Source organism: Odocoileus virginianus, chromosome 5 (genome assembly GCF_023699985.2).
Source record: "Odocoileus virginianus isolate 20LAN1187 ecotype Illinois chromosome 5, Ovbor_1.2, whole genome shotgun sequence".
Classification (NCBI taxonomy): Eukaryota; Metazoa; Chordata; class Mammalia; order Artiodactyla; family Cervidae; genus Odocoileus; species Odocoileus virginianus.
This window is the reverse complement of record NC_069678.1, coordinates 58,366,376-58,388,649: the sequence shown is the minus strand read 5'-3', so window position 1 is coordinate 58,388,649 and position 22,274 is coordinate 58,366,376. Positions and strand designations below refer to the sequence as shown.

General features: G+C 39.1%; 1 protein-coding gene across 7 annotated transcripts in view; it reads right to left on the bottom strand.

Moving 5' to 3' along the window:
* Positions 1-3,623, bottom strand: part of DEPDC1 (DEP domain containing 1) — a 28,913-nt gene extending 25,290 nt beyond the window's left edge. For 6 of the 7 annotated variants that reach the window (XR_011487825.1, XM_070467957.1, XM_070467954.1 and 3 more), the window contains exons 1-2: positions 3,489-3,623; positions 204-469 (exon numbers count right to left, since the gene is read on the bottom strand). Coding sequence is in view for 6 of the 7 variants with exons in the window: in XM_070467957.1 (XP_070324058.1) it covers positions 204-469; positions 3,489-3,536 (314 nt within the window). In the remaining variant the exon portion in view is untranslated. Of the gene's footprint in view, positions 1-203; positions 470-3,060; positions 3,118-3,488 lie in introns of those variants that run through there. The other variant, XM_070467958.1, reaches the window with a different exon arrangement.
* Between the last annotated feature and the right edge of the window lie 18,651 nt (positions 3,624-22,274).

The following is a 22,274-nucleotide window of genomic DNA, read 5'->3' as shown; positions in this document are numbered from 1 at the left end:
ATCATTATAAGGTTTGAATTGTGCAGGAATTAGTCTTAAAGGACTTTAACTTAAGTGGTTTCAATTGAACTCAGAGCAATAGTTTTCTAAAGAAAATATTACTTCTCCTAAAGAGGCTGCTGTTTTAGTAGCTATATAATAGAAGCAGAGTGAAACTTTATGGTTAAATGGTTCAGTTTTACAGTTATTTCTTTGTCTAATACCTGAATAGCTGACTGTTGTCATCAAGATTTTCCGTCCCCCATTTGCCTTTGATATCTTCAATTACATGATTCTTAAGAAATTTTCTCAAGAGCTGGATAGTCTGTTGCCTTGTAACTTCAGGACCAAAATTGCTATTAGTTCTTAACAGGTCATAAAGCCAGTCCACTGCTTCTCCTGCTGTAAAACAGTTGCCATATTTTTTGAAGTGTTGCCTATGTTTTCTTAGGGGCATTCCCACTCGAAAAGATGTGGTAATTTCATTCCACTGTAAAATGAAAAAAAATAAAAATAAAAAAAATTCACTCATTCACATATTATTAAATCATTGAAATTCATGAAGAAATCATTTGTCTTATTTGTGCTAAAAATTTTTACATCTCATACTGATTTCTTATTATTAATTACAGTGTTACGAATAATGCAGAACTGTAATGAACCTGCCTTTAGTCCTCAACAGAGAAAGCATTTATTCCTGTTTCTACAACTTCAACTAATTTTGATATGATAGTAGCATTTGTATCAGACACTATGCATTACATTCATTATTTCACTTTAATTCTCACAATTCAATGAATGGGTACTATTATTATCCCATTTTCAGATATGGAATATGAAGCACTGAGATATTTAATAACTTGACCAAGGTCACACATCTGAAAACCAGGCATTGGATAAACTCTAGAACCTGCACTCATAACTAAGCAGGGCAAACAAAACTTAACGGCAGGCAGTAGTTTTACTGGTAAAACTTTTTACCTTTAGTTTTACCTTTAGTATTAAAAAAGTTTATATATTTACTAGTGGAGATTCCAATAATGAACATAACAGATGGACCAAATTAAAACATAAGTCTATTGTTTGTTTAATGATACTGTGATATATCTACATTTTAAAAAGATGATCACACTTTCAAAAATCTTTTTCAAATTACCCAAACTTTTGGCTTTGTGGCAGGTCTAAGAGTGGTGATATAGAAGGTTGTGGTGATAAACGTTTTTTATTGGAGTACAATTGCTTTACAACCTATGTCAGTTTCTCCCATACAGTGAAGTGAAGCAGCTATATGTGTGCCTATATCTCCTCCCTCCTGGACTTTCCTCCCACCCGCCCCCTATACCACCCATCTACGCCAACACAGCAGCAAACCGAGCTCCCTGCGTTATACAGCAGGTTCCCACTAGCTATCTATTCTACACTTGGTAGTTGGGCTTCCCAGGTGGCTCAGTGGTAAAAGAATCCGCCTGCCAAAGCAGGAGATGGAGGTTCAATCCCTGGGTCGGGAAGATCCCTAGAGGAGGAAGTGGCAACGTGCTCCAGTATTCTTGCCTGGAGAATCCCATGGATAGAGCCTGACAGGCTGCAGTCCACAGTGTTGCAAAGGGTTAGACATGACTGAGCACGCCCAAATTTATATATATATATATATATATATATATATATATATGTCAATCCTAATTTTGCAATTCTTCCCACCCTCCCTTTGTCCACACCTCCATTCTCTATGTCTGTGTCTCTATTCCTGCCCCAGAAATAGGCTTCATCTGTATCTTTTTTCTAGATTCCACACATATGGGTTAATATAACAATATTTGTTTTTCTCACAGACAGCTCATAGAGCTCAATATCAAAAAACAAACAACCCAAGTCAAAAAAATGGGTGGAAAGCCTAAAAAGACATTTCTTCAGAGAAGACATACAGACAGCCAATAAACACATGAAAATATGCTCATTGAAAATGGGCTTCCCTTGTGGCTCAGGTGGTAAACAATCTGCCTGCAATGCAGGAGACCTAGGTTCAATCCCTGGGTCGGGAAGATTCCCTGGAGAAGAAGGCATAGAAATGGCCCATGAACACATGAAAATATGCTCAACTTCATTAATTACTGCTGCTGCTAAGTCGCTTCAGTAGTGTCCGACTCTGTGTGACCCCACAGACGGCAGCCCACTAAGCTCCGCCTGGGATTCTCCAGGCAAGAACACTGGAGTGGGTTGCCATTGCCTTCTCCGCACTAATTACTAGAGAAATGTAAATCAAAACTACACTAAGATATCACCTCAAACCATCAGAATGCCCATCATCAAAAAAAAAAAATCTACAAACAATAAATGCTGGCGAAGGTGTGGAGAAAAGGGAACTTCTTGCACTGTTGGTGGGAATATAAGCTGATACAGTAAAGTGGAGAACAGTATGGAGATTGCTTCAAAAACTAAAAATAAAACTACCATATGATCCAGCAATCTCACCAGTGGGCATATGCCCTAAGAAAACCATAATTCAAAATGACACATGTACTCCAATATTCATTGCCACATTATATTCAATAGCTAGGACATAGAAACAACCTAAATGTTCCATGACAGAGGAAAGAATAAATAAGACGTGGTACATAGAGAGGAATACATAACTTTTTAATTGAAAAAAATCCTACTGTAAGTCCAACTATGTTACTACTTGTTATGCTACCACTTCTCTAACCTATGTGGTCCCAACATCATAGCACAAAATTTTCAGGGCTGAAAACACAATAACTGTTCTTTTCTTTATACACCTCCACATTTCACATATTATTTAAGAAACTTATATTGAGCTGCGGTTTATACAGAGAATAAGTTGTCTGTTATTCTACAGATAACAACACACTTTCACCTACAGTAATATCTACTCTGGACAACTCTCCTAATGTCACATAACCAGTGGCACGGTATCCTCGGGGACTGATGATTCACCAAATACACAAAACACTGTGCGCGAGTACAAATCCTGTGACTACCAACAGTGGCTCCTCATGGGTACTTAAAATATTCTGAGTTTAGTTATGAAATAGCTGGTATTGAGTGGTATTCAGTCGATACAACCTGTATTTAATTCCACAGGACCGGCAAAATGAAGCTGTCACTATGTGATCCTACAAAACACTGGAACTCGTTCTAAATTCCCCTAGAATCCTGTTGGGGGTACAAAATCTGGCGTGAGGAGCGTCTAAACTCAGAATATTCTAAGTCATTCCAGGGGATGCCGAAAACACCAAGAACAGAGTCGATTAAGAAGTTGGGTCGATGCGCCTACCCTGGAAGCCTGGAGCAAAGGAGGGGGGCAGACTCTCAAAAGAGGGGGACAAGCGTGTCCTACAAAGGGCCGCGATACCCGAGAACTCCCCTCACCCTCCTCTTCAGCGATCTCCTGGGCTGTGGGGCCCATCCCTCCGCACTAGGAAAAACTATGAACCTTCACGTAAAACCGGCCATCACCCCGCTGGCCAGTCTCGTCGTTCGCGCTGTCTTACCAGCTTGGTGGCCCGATAAGGGCCGGGAGGCACATCCCGATTCTCCATTCCGCCCACCGGGCCCAAGGGTCCCTCAGCGCCCGGTGCCCGACATGGCAGCGGAAGGCGACACAGGCTCAGGCTCCCACAACCGTCTGCCCCGCCGTTGATTTGAATACCGCCGAGGGCTACGTTGATTGGCTGAGCCGTTTGGCCACGTGACGCACCGCCCTGGCCCGGTCGCAGAGGGCGTGGGCTGTGGACTCTCTCCAGGTTGCGGCGCAGGCCGGCTTGGCTGAGAAGAGCTGATCTCCCTCCCAGGAGGGTGAGACGGGCTCCTGACCTCACCTGGCTTCTCTGAAGTTGCTTGTCCGTCTTGCGGTCATTGGCGAGGCGGAGTCATGCTTCCACACTCAGAACGGGTGAGGCGGTTTATTCCCCTACAGGATGTTTGGAGCCCAGCGTTTGGCTTAAAGGAATTTGAAATTTGGAAGGAAAAAAACGAACAGACACAAGCCTTTTCTGTCTGGTCCCGCAGGGTCTCACGCAGTTGGTTAGCAAGTGAAACAAATCTGGGGCGTAGCTTTCACCCTACTGACAGATTGGTTTTGCTTTTAGGAAGCTTTCTGGGTATAAGGACCACAATTCCATCTTCCCCAGTGCTGAAATGTAAGTTAACCCCCCCCCCCCGGTTAATTGGGTTGTGAAATGGAGCTTAGTAGTTTTCCGTCAGTATACGGCTTGTGAGAGGTGATGTAAAACTTGCCAAATTGCTTCCCTTAAAAATCTATCTCTTCAGACGAGAATCCTGGTTTTATTTAAATCATGGATGTACAGAAACTAAAGTTCCCAGAAGTTTCTCAGAATCTCAGGTCCTGTTGGCAGATCTCAGACTTCGTACATTTAATAAACGTTCTATCACCAGTTTGAAACTGTTTGGTGGTGGAAGTCCCTTAGTTCAGACACTGAGAAATTACCTGAGTGAATTGAAGCCGTGGAAGAATTAATTTGGAAATTAAACGACAATTTGAAAGGATAGACCATAGTAAAAAGAGAGGTAAGAGAAAATTTTTTAGGGAGAAGTAGTATAATGGTGTGCAGAGTTTACTTATTGCATTTCGGATTATTTCGTTGGAGATACATATCTTTTCTGAACAGACCAATGGATTGGAATTTTCAAAAAGCTCTTAGTGGATAGGAATAATCAACTTAGTTTTGCATTTGTGTTAAGGAAAACAAGTACAGTGATAGATATTACAAAATAGTGTTAACCATTTTTAAAATCTGGCTTTATGACACATTGTTCTAGGGTTTTCTTTTTTGTTTCCTGTTTCCCTTCAGAATGAAAGAAGAAGAGAATGTGGAAATCAAAATGTAGTTTGCATTTTTTGTCTGGCCTTCTAGTTGAACATTATCTTATATACAGCCTTCGGGATGAGTAGCCACAGCCTAATATTACCTGTTTTTATGTAATATTACCTGACAGGGGATACCATTAATGCACAAAATTAATTTCAAATTACAAAGCTTCATCTGAAACATTATAAAAGGTAACAATAAAAGTGGGCTTCCCTGGTGACTCAGTGGTAAAGAATCCGCCTGCCAGTGCAGGAGACTTCTTTGCTCCCTGGGTGAGGAAGATCCCCTGGAGAAGGAAATGGCAACACACTCCAGTATTCTTGCCTGGGAAATCCCATGGACAGAGGAGCCTGGTGGGCTACAGTCTACGGGGATGCAAAAGAGCCAGCCTCGACTTAACGACTAAACAACAGCAACAACAAAACAATAAAAGCACATCTAAATTTTTTGTAAGAAAATGGTTGGAGGAGTTCTGAAAAGGTGTATAATAAGATGTAGGTGTCACATCTTGAGAAGACCTCTGAGACTCTTATTTAGTGACTTCCATATTGTTTGTGGGCTCACTCTGTATCACCTACCCTCCTCTGACCATTTCTTTAGATAAGAAAATATGTAAAAGTCAAGGTTTTGTCAAACATGGGTGGTTTGGCTTTTGTTAAGGTGACTTTACATATCTTTGCTCTGTGAAAGTGAAGTCACTCAGTCGACTGAGTCCCACTCTTTGCGACCCAGTGGACTGTAGCCTACCAGGCTCCTCCGTCCATGGGATTCTCCAGGCAAGAGTACTGGAGTGGGTTACCATTTCCTTCTCCAGGGGATCTTCCCAACCCAGGGATCGAATCTGGGTCTCCTGCATTGGAGGCAGACGCTTTAACCTCTGAGCCGCCAGGGAAGCCCTCGTTGCTCTTAGCACCTGTTTATTGATTTCATACTTTGATTCTTAGAAGTAATTTTTTATTTCTCTCATTACCAAGATTTTAAGAGTCACTTTATCATCTTTTCCTCATTCTTTGACATCAGAATGTCTCACCTGCATTTGGATTACTTGAGATATCTGTTAAAATGCAGATTCCTTAGCTTCCCCAAACAGTTTTGGGGGAGTGTTTGTGTGTGGTTGGGCATGGCAGGATAGTACAAGGTGCATTCTTAAGAATGGAGGAGTCTGAGTTCTCTGAAGATTTCATGGAGCTGATCTGCTAAAATGCCCCTAGACTTCCTACCTGTGGACTTATATGTGTAAGAAATAGTCCTCTGTTAATTTACTTTTGTGGCTGAACCTAATGATAATTGACAGAATGAATATCACAAAGTAAAATGAAATGAATGCATCATCTCTTAAATATGAAGAGACATAAAATACAATGAAACAAATTTTTCCACTTTGACAGAGATTATGTGTCTTGGTAAGTTTTCACCTCTTGCCTTGCAGTTTTATTTTTTAAATTAAAAAATTGAATTTAGATTGTCGTTTGTTCATTGCTCTATCTCTAGCTGCTGCTGAACAGTACATAGTAGTAACTTAATAAATAATTGGTGAACAGATGAGATCTTTTTTATCACTAAAGGAAAGTTTATATATAGGTGGTATAAGTAAATTATCTTTCCTAGGAAACATTTTATGAAATCTTTCTGCATATTTGTCAGTTATCCTTGAAATTTAGCCATTCCACTATGCTATGTTTAGAGTTTGAGTTCATGAGTATTGACTAATATTTGGTATGATCTGAGAAAATTTCCAGTTCTCTTATATTGCTCCAGTTTGTTTTCCTCCTTGTTTTTGAAACTAGTATTATTGATTATTTTATTTCCTGGCACTATATTCTTTTTCTTAAGCCCATCATCTTGTAATTTTCATTTTATTATTATTTTCCCTTTAAGTTCTGAGAGAATTCTTCCAGCTGAGCATTGAATTCATTGGTCCAATTTCCTTTACTCTGTTATGTATTACACGCTATGCTTAGTTGCTCAGTCGTGTCCAATTCTTTGCTTCCCCGTGGACTGTATAGCTCACTAGGCTCCTCTGTCCATGGAGATTCTCCAGGCAAGAATACTGGAGTGGGTTGCCATGTGCTCCTCCAGGGGATCTTCCCAACCCGGGGATCGAACCCAGGTTTCCCACATTACAGGTGGATTCTTTACCGTCTGAGTTACATAGTAACTCACTCTAAAATGCTCCAAAAGGATGCTCGTCTTTGAGCTGCTGGTGTTTTAATTGTGTGCATTAATTTTCTTTACGTATTCTTATAAAAGACTTTTTTGAAAATTTACTATCAGTAACTGAGATGAGTCTCAGTGAAGGCTGGATCAGTCAGTTCAGTTCAGTCAATCAGTTGTGTCTGACTCTGCAACCCCATGGACTGGAGTCACACCAGGTTTCCCTGTCCATCACTAACTCCCAGAGCTTGCTCAAACTCATGTTGCATCGAGTCGGTGATGCCATCCAACCATCTCTTCCTCCATTGTCCCCATCTCCTCCTGCCTTCTATCTTTCCCAGCATCAGGGTCTTTTCCAATGAGTCAGTTCTTCACATCAAATAGTCAAAGTATTGGAGTTACAGCTTTAGCATCAGTCCTTCCAATGAATATTCAGGACTGATTTCCCTTATGATTGAGTGGTTTGATCTCCTTGCTGTCCAAGGGACTCTCAAGAGTCTTCTCCAACACAGTAGTTCAAAACATCAATTCTTCAGTGCTCAGCTTTCTTTATGGTCCAACTCTTACATCCATGCATAACTACTGGAAAAACCATAGCTTTGATTAGATGGACATTTGTTGGTAAAGTAATGTCTCTGCTTTTCAGTATGCTGTCTAGGTTTGTCTTAGCCTTTCTTCCAAGGAACAGGTAACTTTTAATTTCATGGCTGCAGTAAACCATCTGCAGTGGTTTTGAAGCCCCCCAAAATAAAGTCTGTCACTGTTTCCATTGTTTCCCCATCTCTTTGCCTTGAAATGATGGGACCTGATGCCATGATCTTAGATTTTTGAATCTTGAGTTTTAAGCTGCCTTTTTCACTCTCCTCTTTCACCTTCATCAAGAGGCTCTTTAGTTCCTCTTTGCTTTCTGCTATAAGAGTGGTGTCATCTGCATATCTGAGGTTATTAACACTTCTCCCTGAAATCTTGATTCTAGCTTGTGCTTCATCCAGTCTGGCATTTCTCATAATGTACTCTGCATATAAGTTAAATAAGCAAGGTGACAATATACAGCCTTGACATACTCCTTTCCCAATTTGGAACCAGTCCCTTGTTCCATGTCTGGTTCTAACTTGTTTCTTGACCTGCATACAGATTTCTCAGGAGACAGGTAAGGTGGTCTGGTATTCCCATCTCTTGAAGAATTTCCCACAGTTTGTTGTGATTCAAAAAGTCAGAGACTTTAGCATAGTCAGTGAAACCGAAGTAGATGTTTTTCTGGAATTCTTTCACTTTTTCTATGATCCAACGGTTGTTGGCAACTTAATTCCTTGTTCCTCTCCTTTCCTAAATCCAGCTTGAATATCTGGAAGTTTTCTGTTCATTTACTGTTGAAGCCTAGCTTGGAAAATTTTGAGCATTACTTTGCTAGCATGTGAGATGATGCAGTTGTGTGGTAGTTTTAACATCCTTTTGCCCTGCCTTTCTTTCAGATTGGAATAAAAACTGACCTTTTTCAGTCCTGTGGCCACTGCTGAGTTTTCGAAACTTGCTGGCATATTGAGTGCAGCACTCAATATCATCTTTAGGATTTAAAATAGCTCAGCTGGAATTCCTTCACCTCCACTAACTTTATTCTTAGTGATGCTTCCTAAGGCCCATTGACTTCACACTCTAGGATGTCTGGCTCTAGGTGAGTGATCACACCATCATGGTTATCTGGGTCATGAAGATCTTTTTGTATAGTTCTTCTGTGTATTCTTGCCACCTCTTCTTAATAGGTCTCTCACATTACAGGTATCCCACATTATAAGCATATACTTTACCAGTTGAACCACCAGGGGAGCCCAAGAATACTGGAGTGGTTAGCCTATCCCTCTCCATCACATCTTCCCAACCCAGGAATCGAAGCGGGGTCTCTGGCATTGCAGGCGGATTCTTTTCCAGCTGAGCTACCAGGGAAGCCCCGAAGGCTTGGTACATCCATGGAAATATTTTAAAATACCTACTTTTTACTTTCAACCATCCATGTCCGAATTCCTGTATCCTCAGGCATGCAGACAGATGCTACAGTTTAGGATTGGAAGTATAGTTGACATTCATTGTTTTGTTTGGCAACTCACTCATTTCTTTTGAGAGTAGCATACTTCCTTATTTGGAATACTAATTCTCCCACTGTCACATGTATTCTGAATGGACTCTTCCATCTTCCCTATGTCCAACTGATTCATAGCAATTTGCTTCCCTGACTCAATGAGGTAGTCACATGACCAAGCTGAGTTAAGCAGAGTCCTCTGAGATTTTTTTCAAACTGGGTCAAGATGGAAGAGTTTTCCTTTTCTGGTGACTGAGAAGATATGAGCTAGGAGCCAGTGTTGGCTATAATCACAACTGAATGGAGTCTTCTGGTCTGTTAAAATGCACTGATTCAGATAAGGAAAAGGAGAGCTAGCGAGTGCTAGTTTTAGTTTTTCTGAGGCTAACTTATATTGCTATAATTTGATTACATGATTCATAATTTTTTTTTTTAGTTTGTTTAAATCTTTGTCTTGTAAATGTTGTCAAACCATGCTTGAGTCCATTTAGCAGGGTACATTAAGGCCAATCTACTGACACTGGGTTGTGCTGAAGGAAGGTGCAGTGTTTATTACAGGTGCCAAATGAGGAGTGTAGGAGCTAATGTTCAAAAACCCCTAACTCTCCCAACAGATTTCAGGGAAACAATTTTAAAGGCCAGGTGAGGGAGAGGAGCTGTGTGGTAGGTGATCAGCTTGTGTACCATTCTCTAATTGGTTGATGGTGAAGTTTTGTTTTTGTTTTTTGGTGTTTTGTCTTTTGTGGGGAGTTTTACCTCCTGAGACCTCTACTCTCCTGTCTAGTACACAGTAGATGGAAGTCCCTAACTCATTTCTCCAAAGCCTCCAGTGAAGCTCATGGTTTCAAATGCACTATCTAAGTCTACTGAGTTTTGGAAGAGAAGTAGGAAGATGGGGTCTTAGAGTTAGGCTGCCGTGTTCTGTATTTTTCTGTGTTGTGCTTGTGTTTAATAGAATAATTTACAGGAAATAAACATTTGAGATGGAAAGGACTGTGAAGAATTCAATTATGTGATTTTTTTTTCCCTATGCAAAATTATATTAGCCAGCTTCCAAGAGAGCCCCTAATGAGTCATGCTTCCTGGTATTTATATCCTTGGGTCATCCCATTACCAACCAAGTATGGCTGACCTCTGTAACCAGTAGGATATTGTACAAATGACAGTGTGATTCTTGACACTAGATCAGAAAAGAAATTCCTTCTCAAATCTTGCTATCTCTTTGGTCTTTCACTTTGGGAGAAGTTAGCTGTCATATCCTGAGGCCACTCAGGAAATCATTTGGAGAAGTTCCTGTGGAGAGGAGCTGAAGCCCTCTATTTAATAACCAGCACTGAGTGAATGAGCCACCGTAGGAACCTCCGGCCCCAGATAGGCTTTGGATGGCTAGACTTGGGGAGCATCTTGACTGCAGTCTTATGAGGGTCCTTGAGTCAGAGCTACTAAGTCATATCTGAACTCCTGACCTATAGAAACTATACATTTAAAGCATTAAATGTTCATTGTCTTAAACTATTAGGTTTTGGGAGAATTGTTACACAGCAATACATGACTAATACAAGGATCCTCCTTTTTCTTAAGAAACCAACTGGATAAAGGGTAGAAGAATTTATTCTGATGGAAAAGATTAGGGGAAGAACAAATATGAACAAATATTTCTTCATTGGACTTCTTAATTATGAGATGCCAAGTAGAAATTTAAGTGTAGAAGTCAAACATGCAGGTGGACATAAGATTCTTAAGTTTTATAGAGAAAACAGAATTACATAACAAATTGAGAGGAATCTGTATATAGATTATCTTTAAAATTATAGGAAGAGATGTGGACAAAGAGAATGGAGCTCATCACTGAGTCACAAGAAAGAAGAGTTAGCAAAGAAGTCTGAGAAAAGACAGTCACTGAGATAGGAAAAGAAACTAGCCTGTGTGTTAAGGAAGCCAAGAGGATAAACTCTCTCTAGAAGGGAGTGGGTCATCCTTTATAATGACCTGAGAGATTGAGCAGGATTATTATAGTAGAGACTTGTCTGTGGGAGTTGGTGACATGGAGATCAGCAACATCTTCATAAGAGCAGTCTTAGTGTAGTGGGGGAAGAATGAAGCACAGTTGGAGTGACTTGACAAGAGAATGGGAATAAGGAGGTTAAGACAGACATCACTAACAGGTTCATGAAGTTCTGCAGTGAAGAGGAGGTGAGAAATATGAAGGTAGTTGGAAGAGGGGAGTTTATTTCTATTTGGTGTATTTATAATTAAAGATATAGAACATGAGATGACATTTGTAAGCTGATGGGAATAATTAACTTCAAGAAAATAATTGGTGATGCAGGAAAGGGGATAATTGTGAGAGCAAATCCCATAAAAGACTCAGAGGGAATGGAATTGTTTCAGGAAGGGAGACCCTTTCCAGGGCCCCGGAGTGGCTTGTCTGTCTCTTGGAAATGAACTGTCCGAGGAGACATGTGCTGAGACTCACAAAGCAGGAGACTTTATTGGGAAGGGAGAGCCAGGTGGAGAGCAGCAGGATGAGGGGACCTGGGAGGACTGCTCTGCCACATGGCTCACAGTCTTGGCTTTATGGGATTAGTTTCTGTGCTGTCTGTGGCCAGTTGTTCTGATTCAGGGTTTTTCCTGGTGGTGTACGCATTGCTCAGTCAGGATGGATTCCAGTGAGGAGGATTATGGGAGGTTGGTAGGACATGTGGCATCTCATTTTGACCTTTCCCAAATTCTTCCAGTTGGTAGTGGCTTATTAGTTCCATGTTCTTTACCAGGACCTCCTGTGGTAAAATTACTCATGCAAATAATTATGGTGTCTGGCCAGGGTGGGTGGTTTCAGTTAGTGTTTCCCCGACAGAATAGAAGTAGAGATACTAGACTTTGATGGGAACAGAAATACTTCCTCTGTCTATTAAGAAGGCCATTATGGGCCTTTTCCTTAGTAATACAAAGAGTGTGGGAAGTGAAAACATGTCAGAAAAGCTGTCTTGCCATCTCAATTCCTAGTCTATATAATTAATTGAAGGAATTAATCTCTGATACAGAGTTTTGATTGATTATTCATTAAAGGAATATATATTGAACTCCAACAAAGTAGAAGTTACTTAGGCAAAATGATAGAATATCTTTCTCTAGGAGATTAAAACCTACTTTGGAATTGATCATGCACACAAGTAATTTAGATGCAAGAATTTAATGGTTATAACGGAGATGTGTTCAAAGGGCATTGGAGCATAAATGAAATAAGGACCCAAGACTAAGGGGGAAGGCTGCTTAGCTGACACTTAATGGAAACTATAAGGAAAAGTAGGAACTTGCAGTTGAGCTGGTTAACAACAGCCATAATAAAAAAAATAGCAATGATGATTCTGAGACACCTCATTCGTACATATGTGGGAGAACACAATAAAAAGGTGGTGATAAATCCTTTTCTACTTTTCTCCCTGTGGTTTATGTGAATGCCTTCACATACTTGCATATTAGCTCTTTAGTGGACTATCCTTGGAGTTCTTTGTTTAGCTGTATGTAAGTGTAGGACAACCCACTCCTGTGTTCATGCCTGGGCAGTTCCATGGACAGAGGAGCCTGGTCAGACATGACTCTTTGCGCATACACACACAAGTGTATTGATTTAGACTTGATTGCTTGTGAACCACAATAGATTTAGAATCCTTTAGAGATAGGAAGTTGAACATTTCCTTAAAAACTAACACTAAGATCTAATAGTTTTAAAGTGGAAATTCTGCATTTTAGAATTTAAGTTAATTTCTGTCAAAACTGTATATTGTGTGTGTGAATACACAGGTGTGTATATAAATTGAAATTCAAAATAAAAAACACTTGAATATATGTAGGGTATACTAGCTAATCAGAATTTTCTGTTTAATCAGAATACTATTGGTTTTAATATTGTTGAACAGCTTTCTAAAATAAATCACTTTCCTTTGATGTCTTGTTAATGCTTAAAAATGTGTATTAAAATTATAGGAAAAATTTTAAAGTAATTTTCAATTTTATTTTGGTTAGGATTTTACTATACTTGAATACTGCAGTGTTTAGGTCCACCCCCGCCCCCCACCTTGGGTTTCTGCTTTTTTAATAATTCTAATGCATGATTGTGTGTGTCTATGTGTGTGTGTGTGTGTGTGTGTGTGTGTGTGTGATGTATGATAATAGGTAATACAGTTTTATAACTTATATTCTGCTATTAATGTAGAACTTTGGTTTTTTTCCTTACAGCCATTCACATAAAGTACTTTTCTCTTATGTCTTCTTTTATTCTATCTGCTTTTTTTCTGCTTCATCCTTTGTGTCTTCCTGTGGAGAGGTAATATTAAGGAAGGAGAAAATACTGATCTTCATATCATGTCATTTTATAGACTTGTATTTTTCTTTGAACTTTAGTGCTAATTCTTTGTTCTCTTTTAACTCTGCTTAGTCAATACTTTTACTATCCTCCAGGGAGTAATAATCATTAATGAATTTTAGTGAGTATATGTGGAAAATGCTAATATAATATACAACCATCAAATGTCTGGATTCCCCTTTGTTTAATGTATGTTTTGTGTTTTTCAGTGAAAAGTGATTCATTAATAATCATTTGGTCTTTAGCTGTACAACTACACTAGTTTAAAATATTAACGTAATGATGTATATATGTATGTATGAATTCCAAAATCAGAAACAAAAAATCCTTTGGTGGACTGCTTCTTAACTATATTACATACATGGGAGATCTGGTAAACCCAAGGTATGACAAAAACATTGGTAGAAAGGAATTCATAAAAGAGGAGCAGTTTGTGATGTTTTTGGTCAGAAAAGACTGCATGAAGACTGTAAATGACTCTTCTTTGCAGGAAATTCATAGAACAAGGAACGTTATCTCCTACTACAGTGGACATTTACTGATTGATTGTACAACATCCCTTTTCCCTTAGCCACCTTCCTTATGTGTGTGCTTAGTCGCTCAGTCATGTCTGACTCTTTGTGATCCCGTGGTCTGTAACCTGCTGGGCTCCTCTTTCCGTGGGGATTCTCCAGGCAAGAATACTGGAGTGGGTTGCCATGTGCTCCTCCAGAGGATCTTCCCAACCCAGGGATTGAATCCAGCCTCCTACATTGCAGGCAGATTCTTTACCATGTGAGCCACCAGGGAAGCCCCTAGGTTTTTCTCAGGACATCCACTCTTTTGGTGTATGGCCCATATTTCTCAGGACATCCACCCCTTTGGTGTATGGCCCATATTTCTCAGGACATCCACCCCTTTGGTGTATGGCCCATATTTCTCAGGACATCCACCCCTTTGGTGTATGGCCCATATTTCTCAGGACATCCACCCCTTTGGTGTATGGCCCATAAGTACAGGGAGCTGTACTGCTGCCAGTTCAGGGGGTAGCCCTGAATTGTCTTAAATGGAAAAGACCCTGATGCTGGGAAGGATTAAGGGCAGGGGGGAAAGGGGACGACAGAGGACGAGACGGTTGGATGGCATCACCAACTCGATGGACATGAGTTTGAGCAATGAGCGGGAGATAGTGAAGGACAGGGAAGCCTGGTGTGTGCAGTCCATGGGATTGTAAAGAGTCGGACACGACTGAGTGACTGAACAACAGCAACAACAAAATCTCCAATAGAATACATATGCATGTAATATGTATGTGGACTGCATAGAAAAGTCATAAAACTGACTTCGGGAGGTCCTGTGTGGGCTGTAGCACCTGAGCTAATCTTGACAAGTCAGTTGAAGTTGTCCAGGTGAAGAAACGGAAAGAGGAAGTCTCTTGAGAAGGAGTAACTTATACAGTCATGGAGGTTTGTTAGTATGGACTGTTTGTGTTAGTTGCTCAGTCACATGTGACTCTTTGCAAGCCCATAGACTGCAGCCCACCAGGTTCTTCTGTTCATGGAATTCTCCAGGCATAATTCCCATGCCCTTTTCCAGGGATCTTCCAGACACAGGGATCAGACCCAGTCTCTCCCACATTACAGGCAGATTCTTTACCGTTTGAGCCAGCAGGGAATAGTTTTTATATGACTAGGCTATGTGGTGCAGGGAATTGAAGAGTGAGATGAATCTGGAGAGGTAAGCGATCCTCATGATGGGTTAGGATCATGAGGATGCTTAAAGATTGTGTGAGGATTTCATATTATACTACTCACGTCTATTCTTGATTAACCTTGTTCTGACTTTCAAGTTCATTTTCCTATAGACAGTCACATTGCAGTTGGAATCTTTACATTTAGATTCTTCCTATATAGGCTTCCTACAGATGATCCTTCATGCACCCACTTAATTTTCCACTATATAGTTTTTAATCTCACCTTATAATAATGTAATTATGTTATGTATTGTATATATACACATTTAAAACTCAGTGTTATAATTCTTGCTTTCAAATATCAAACATATTTTAAAGAACTACAGAGAATAGAAATAGTCTATTATATTTGCTCTTATATTTACCATTTCTCTTGCTCTTTCTTCATTCTCAATGCTGCAGGCATCTTGTGGGTGTTTCTCTTCTGTCTGAAGAGGTTCCTTTAACAATTCTTTTGGAACAAATCTGCTTGCAAGAAATTCTCATAGTTTAGTTATCTTCATCTGAGACTATGTCTATTTTACTTTCATTCCTAAAAGATATCTTCTATATATATGGAATTCTGGTTTAAAAATTATTTTCTTTTAGCATTTTTAAAATGTTCCATTTCCTTCTGGCCTCCATGAGATAGCTGTTAACTTGAATAAGTGTTTCCCTATAAGTAATGCATTATTTCTCTCTGGCTGCTTTCATGGTATTTTCTTTGTCTATAGCTTTCATCAGTTCAGTTATGGTGAATGTGGGCGTAGCTTTGTTTGAGTTTACTGAATTTCTTGAACTTGCAGATTTGTGCATTTTTCTCTACATTTGTGTAGTTTTCAACCATTATTTCTTCAAATATATATATGTATAGATCAAATTGCCAACATCTGCTGGATCATCAAAAAAGCAAGAGAGTTCCAGAAAAATATCTTATTTCTGCTTTATTGACTATGCCAAAGCCTCTGACTGTGTGGATCACAATAAACTGTGGAAATTCTGAAAGAGATGGGAATACCAGACCACCTGACCTGCTTCTTGAGAAACCTGTATGCAGGTCAGGAAGCAACAGTTAGAACTGGACATGGAACAACAGACTGGTTCCAGATAGGAAAAGGAGTACGTCAAGGTTGTATATTGTCACCCTGCTTTTTTAGTTTATATGCAGAGTACATCATGAAAAACGCTTGGCTGGAGGAAGCACAAACTGGAATCAAGATTGCTGGGAGAAATATCAATAACTTCAGATATGCAGATGACACCACCCTTATGACAGAAAGTGAAGAAGAATTAAAGAGCCTCTTGATGAAAGTGAAAGAGGAGAGTGAAAAAGTTGGCGTAAAGCTCAACATTTAGAAAACTAAGATCATGGCATCCGATCCCATCACTTCATGGCAAGTAGATGGGGAAACAGTGGCTGACTTTATTTTTTTAGGCTCCAAAATCACTGCAGATGGTGATTGTACCCATGGAATTAAAAGACGCTTACTCCTTGGAGGGAAAGTTATGACCAACCTAGACAGCATATTGAAAAGCAGAGACATTACTTTGCCAACAAAGGTCCATCTGTCAAGGCTATGGTTTTTCCAGTAGTCATGTATGGATGTGCGATTTGAACTATAAAGAAAGCTGAGCACCGAAGAATTGATACTTTTGAACTGTAGTGTTGGAGAAGACTCTTGAGAGTCCTTTGGACAGCAAGGAGATCCAATCAGTCCATCCTAAAGGAAATCACTCCTGAATATTCATTGGAAGGACTGATGCTGAAGCTGACGCTCCAATACTTTGGCCACCTGATGTGAAGAACTGAATCATTTGAAAAGTCCCTGATACTGGGAAAGATTGAAGGCGGGAGGAGAAGGGGATGACAGAGGATGAGATGGTTTGATGGCATCACTGACTCAATGGACTTGAGTTTGAGCAAGCTCTGGGAGTTGGTGATAGACAGGGAAGCCTGGCGTGCTACAGTCCATGGGGTTGCAAAGAGTCGGACATGACTGAGCAACTGAACTGAATTGAAGTTGCAGTTACAAGCAAATGTAAGGGCATTGTGTTATAGTTGGTACTTTAAAGCTTGTGAACATTTAATATTGTTCTATCTTAACTGCATATCAGAGACTTTAGACTTAACTGAAATTTAGTCCTTACAAGAAATTCTAAAACCAGGAACCATGAACACTGTAAAATGAGCTATTGGACTCTGAGAATCAGGATGGGTAAGAATGACTCTAGTTTATCTGCCTTCTCTTGTCATCATCATGAGATTAATTAGGTTGGATGCCTGCTTCCTAAAATCCTGAACTTTTAGTTAGGCATTCATTTCCTAGGGACCATGATGCTTTCAATCATAGCCTTAGTGTTAACATTAATAATTCTAAGATTCTCCAGGAATACCTATCGGGAAATGACAAACTTTTTTTAGACTACGTATTTTGACTCTTTCATGAGTAATCTTTCCTGTTGAAGCTTTCATATATTGCTTCAGTAAATATTTAGTGACTGCTTACTGTGTTCTGGAACTTTGCTAGATATTGCTAAATTAGTCAGTAAAACATAGTTTGAGTCAGACTTATTTAGAATCTAGCAGGAAATAGAAGCCAATAATATAAAGTTTAACTTGTGTTGTGATAGAAGTATATCGCTTAGGAGTATAGAACATCTAACTCAAAAAAGGCCTAGGATAACACTTAAGACCAAGAACAAATCAGCCAAGTGAAGAGATGATTAAAGCTCTCTTTGACTTGTGACTAACTTAGCCTGAGATCTCCTGACACCTGTAGCTTGTAAATAGTGACGCTTTATTATTCTAATTCAATGTTATTTTGTATCTCTTAAAGAATGAGTGTCCAGAAAAGTTTACATACTTTTTTCCTACATATGGATGACTGATGACACAGACCTGATTAATATATAATCATGATCAGATACAAATGAATAAAACAGTGATTAATCTTAAAGAAATGTTATAACTACCAGTTACTAATAAATAAGTTTATATGGGTACAACCTCCTAAATCAAGTCTTTTATAATAATTCTTGATGAAATCTTATAGCAGTTTTCCTTTACTGTTTTCTCAGCTGACAGTGGATCCGTGGATCTATTTGCTTGTCTTGCAGTTTTGTTTCTAGAGCCCTTCCATTCTTTTTTGTCCTTCATGATGGGCAATAAGAAACGTTCTTGTGAAATGTCAGTCCCATTTTTATTAGATTATTTACCTATTTTATACTCAGTTTTCCAGAAAAATCACTGCTTTCAAGGATAGTATATGTTCATTTAATGTCTCTGATACCTTATTCTCAGGTATCTTTTGTTTTCTTTTCTCCTCTTATCACTGGAAGTTTCATTTCTGAGTTTATTCCTTCCAGTTAGTATCTTCATATTTTCCTACAGCATAGTGAGATAAAAACAAAAAAATCTTGTTTGGCTGGACAAGATGAATGATTGAATAAAATGAAAGTAAAATATAGAATTCAAAGCCTTTGGTAGAGGAAGATCATGGCTTAAAGGTAATGGTGGCAATTAATATTTCTGTATTCATGGACAGAAAGGCTTTGAGAGGTCAAAATAATTTATTTCCAGGTTATTTTCAAGTGAACGCCAGACCAAGGGGAGAGTGACGGCACCTGGGGACCAAGGTACTCTGATCGAGAACCTGGATATTACAAAATGTACAACCATGTAGGCTTCTACTCAGTGGAGTGCTTCAGTTCAGCTCAGTTACTCAGTTGTATCCAACTCTTTGCAACCCCATGGACTGCAGCACTTCCCTGTCCATCACCAACTCTTGGAGCTTACTCAAACTCATGTCTTTCAAGTTGGTGATGCCATAAACCATGTCGTCCTCTGTCATCCTCTTCTCCTCCTGCCTTCAATCTTTCCCAGCATCACAGTCTTTTCTAATGAGTCATTTCTTAGCATCAGGTGGCCAAAGTATTGGAGTTTCAGCTTCAGCATCAGTCCTTCCAATGAATATTCACGACTGATTTTCTTTAGGATTGACTGGTTTGATCTCCTTGCGTTCCAAGGGACTCTCAAGAGTCTTCTCCATCATCACAGTTGAAAAGCATCAATTCTTCAGTTCTCAGCTTTCTTTAATAGTCCAACTCTCACATCCATACATGACTACTGTAAAAACCATAGCTTTTATTAGATGGACCTTTTTTGGCAAAATAATGTCTCTGCCTTTTAAAGTGCTATGGACTGAGTCAAGTCACTATATAGAGCTGAATTTTTGTTGTTTTTATTACTATGATACCTTCTGTTAATATAAAACAATAAGTAAGAATACCCTATGATTAATAGACTAAGACAAAAAAATGAGACAACTAGCTTTGCACTTAAAGCAATTTCTAGTCTGTTATGACTCAGTTGCCTAGTTTCAAGACTTTATTGCCTCTTTAAATCATAATTAATATAGATAATTTGATACATTTCTGGTTCCTAATCACTGCTTATTCAAGCACTCAGAATATTTTAAAATCCAATTTTATATTACTATTTGTTTTATAAATGGGGAGAATTATTTTTTTCTGTTTTGGTGAGAGAATTCTCATTATGGTAGTTGAGTAATGCAACACTGAGTTAAGCCAAAGAATTAATATCATAGTATATATTTATATTAAGAAATGTACAGAGGTTTGAAGATCTTAATGATGGCAAAATTGAAGAATAAGAAGTGATTTTAACATTTATAAATTCAACATCCTGGAGCATGTTTTATGTTTGAAAATTGCTTAAAATTTTCATTACAGGTTTTAAGGGTATTTTCTATTTTGATTGTATAAAATAGAGCAAGGATAACCCAGAGATATACAACTTCTCAGTACATTGCATTTACTTAGTTCAATTAAAAATGCATAGCTCTGAAAAGAGTCTGTGAAGATTCAGTACCTGCCTTTCAAAGAGTTTACACTTTTCGAAAACAAGGATGATTTCAATACCATGCCACGATAGGTGCTCTAATAAGGGCGTGCACAGTGCGCTGTTGGTGCACAGAAGAGAGACTTAAGCTTATCTTGAATATATCTTCCCCAGGGATAGCTTCCTGCCTTATGAAATATAGCATGGTTTGGGGGAGTCTTGAATACATACTCTGTTGAAACTGCAATAATAGTAATAAATGACTAATGTACCCTGGGATAAGAGTGCCTGCACTGGAAGGCTGGGTAACTTGGAAAACAGTGGTAGATGCCTTTATGCCAAAGAAGTAAATCAATGATTGGAGACTATGATTATAGTTGATGGACTGCAATGCTAACAGCTTAGTGATTTAGCATCTCTGTAATGTTCCTGTTGAGGTAGGATTTCTTGTGGAGTTTGTGGACTGTGTGTCCGTGTCTCCCCTTCACCTTTCCTCCCACCACACCAGTCACCAAAAGACAGGGGAAAGTGAATCTGGGTCAACCAAGTGGGAGTAAACCATAAGAAAGAGTAGAGATGAGGTATCAAACAGCTAAATTTTGCTTAAGCTGCAGCGCAGAATGCTTGTAGTTCATTTTACATACGCCTGATGTAGAGGGACTGCCCAGATACAGGGAAAAGAGTTTCGTAGAAAATGGTAGAACTCCTGCCACCTCACTGGGCATCTGAGAATGGCATTGAAAAGTGTCCAGCATGATGTGCTCTCAGTTGGCCTGGAATTCTAGGCAGGGTGGACTTGTGTGTTTGGAAGGTTGTACCATGGCCCAGCTCTAATCAAGTGTTAGGTAAAGTTGGGTAGAGAGACCTGGGCTTCATAGGACCAGAGTGGAGACATTTTTTTCCATTTCATTTTTTCATGAGGCTTTGATTCTTGCAGGGATTTTTCTTGAAACCAGGAGGTTTTGATTCCCAATTAACAAAGTCAACTTCCTGGAAATAATGTTATTGTGCATCCTGAAAAATATGATTCTGAAAGTGTCACATTTAACAAAAGGACACATTTTGTTACTGAATATCTGAGACTTGGACCCAAACCCCCTTTGTTCTGACCTGTTTTATTTCCATAGGATTTAGTCTCTTTCTTGTTGTATCCCTCATTATTTAAGTAACAAATAGAATCCAGTGTATTCTGATATTTTTACTGACTGTTAAACATTCAAAAGTACTAGGACAATAAACTAAGAAAATAGTTAAAAGTGAGTAGTTATTAAACAAAAACGGATTATGATATTTCTGAATTAGTCCCTAGAAGTTTGGAAAAATGAATTATCATCCATGATCAGGTCAACTTGGGCAGGTAAAGTACATTAAAGTAATAGTGACCTTTCAACCTTTCAAAGTTCTGCTCATGAGACTTCATATAGACAACTTTTTCTTTTGATTAGTAGTGTAAGTGATGTGTCAAAGTTTTGCCCCCCACTCCTTTTGCCATGTTTGCCTTGGAAATGGAACTGGGAGTGCTGTTCTTGTCCTAGTTCTCATTACTGAGGCCAGGAAATGTTAGAGAGGTGTTGAGTTGTCAACATTAGCTCTAGCTTTCTCAGGATGGAGGGAGCTTGCCTCACCACTAATTCTTCCTTGTGGTTATTACCTTTGACAAGCTACTACTCATCAGCTGGTTAAGAATGACTTATGTGCTCAGCAGAGTACCATCACATTTCAAACATTATCACCATTCTGATTTTTTTGTCTGTAGGATTTGAAACTGCCACAGCTTCCTCTTCCTCCCTCCCTCTCCTACCTTCCAACATTTTTGCTTCTCTTGGGCTTTTACTTCATTGTTGTCATTTGACTTTGCTCCAGATATTTTAATAGTTAGATAACAAGGCTCCTGCTTTTGAAAAATAAAGGAAAAAGATACAATTTTAGCTCTCAAGAAGCTCACAGACTAGTAGGATAGGCGAAAAAGGAGCCAGATAATGATAAAACCATGTGGCAACTTTTGTCAGATATTTATATTAATTTTATATTGCTATGCATCAAATTCATTCCAATTCCAAAGAAAAGCAATGCCAAACAGTGTTCAAACTACTGTACGGTTGCACTCATCTCACATGCCAGCAAGATTATGCTCAAAATCTTTCAAGCTAGGCTTCAGTAGTATGTGAACCGAGAACTGGCAGATGTACAAACTGGCTTTAGAAAAGGCAAAGGAACCAGAGAGTAAATTGCCAACATATGCTTGATCATGGAAAAATCAAGGTGATTCCAAAAAAACATAT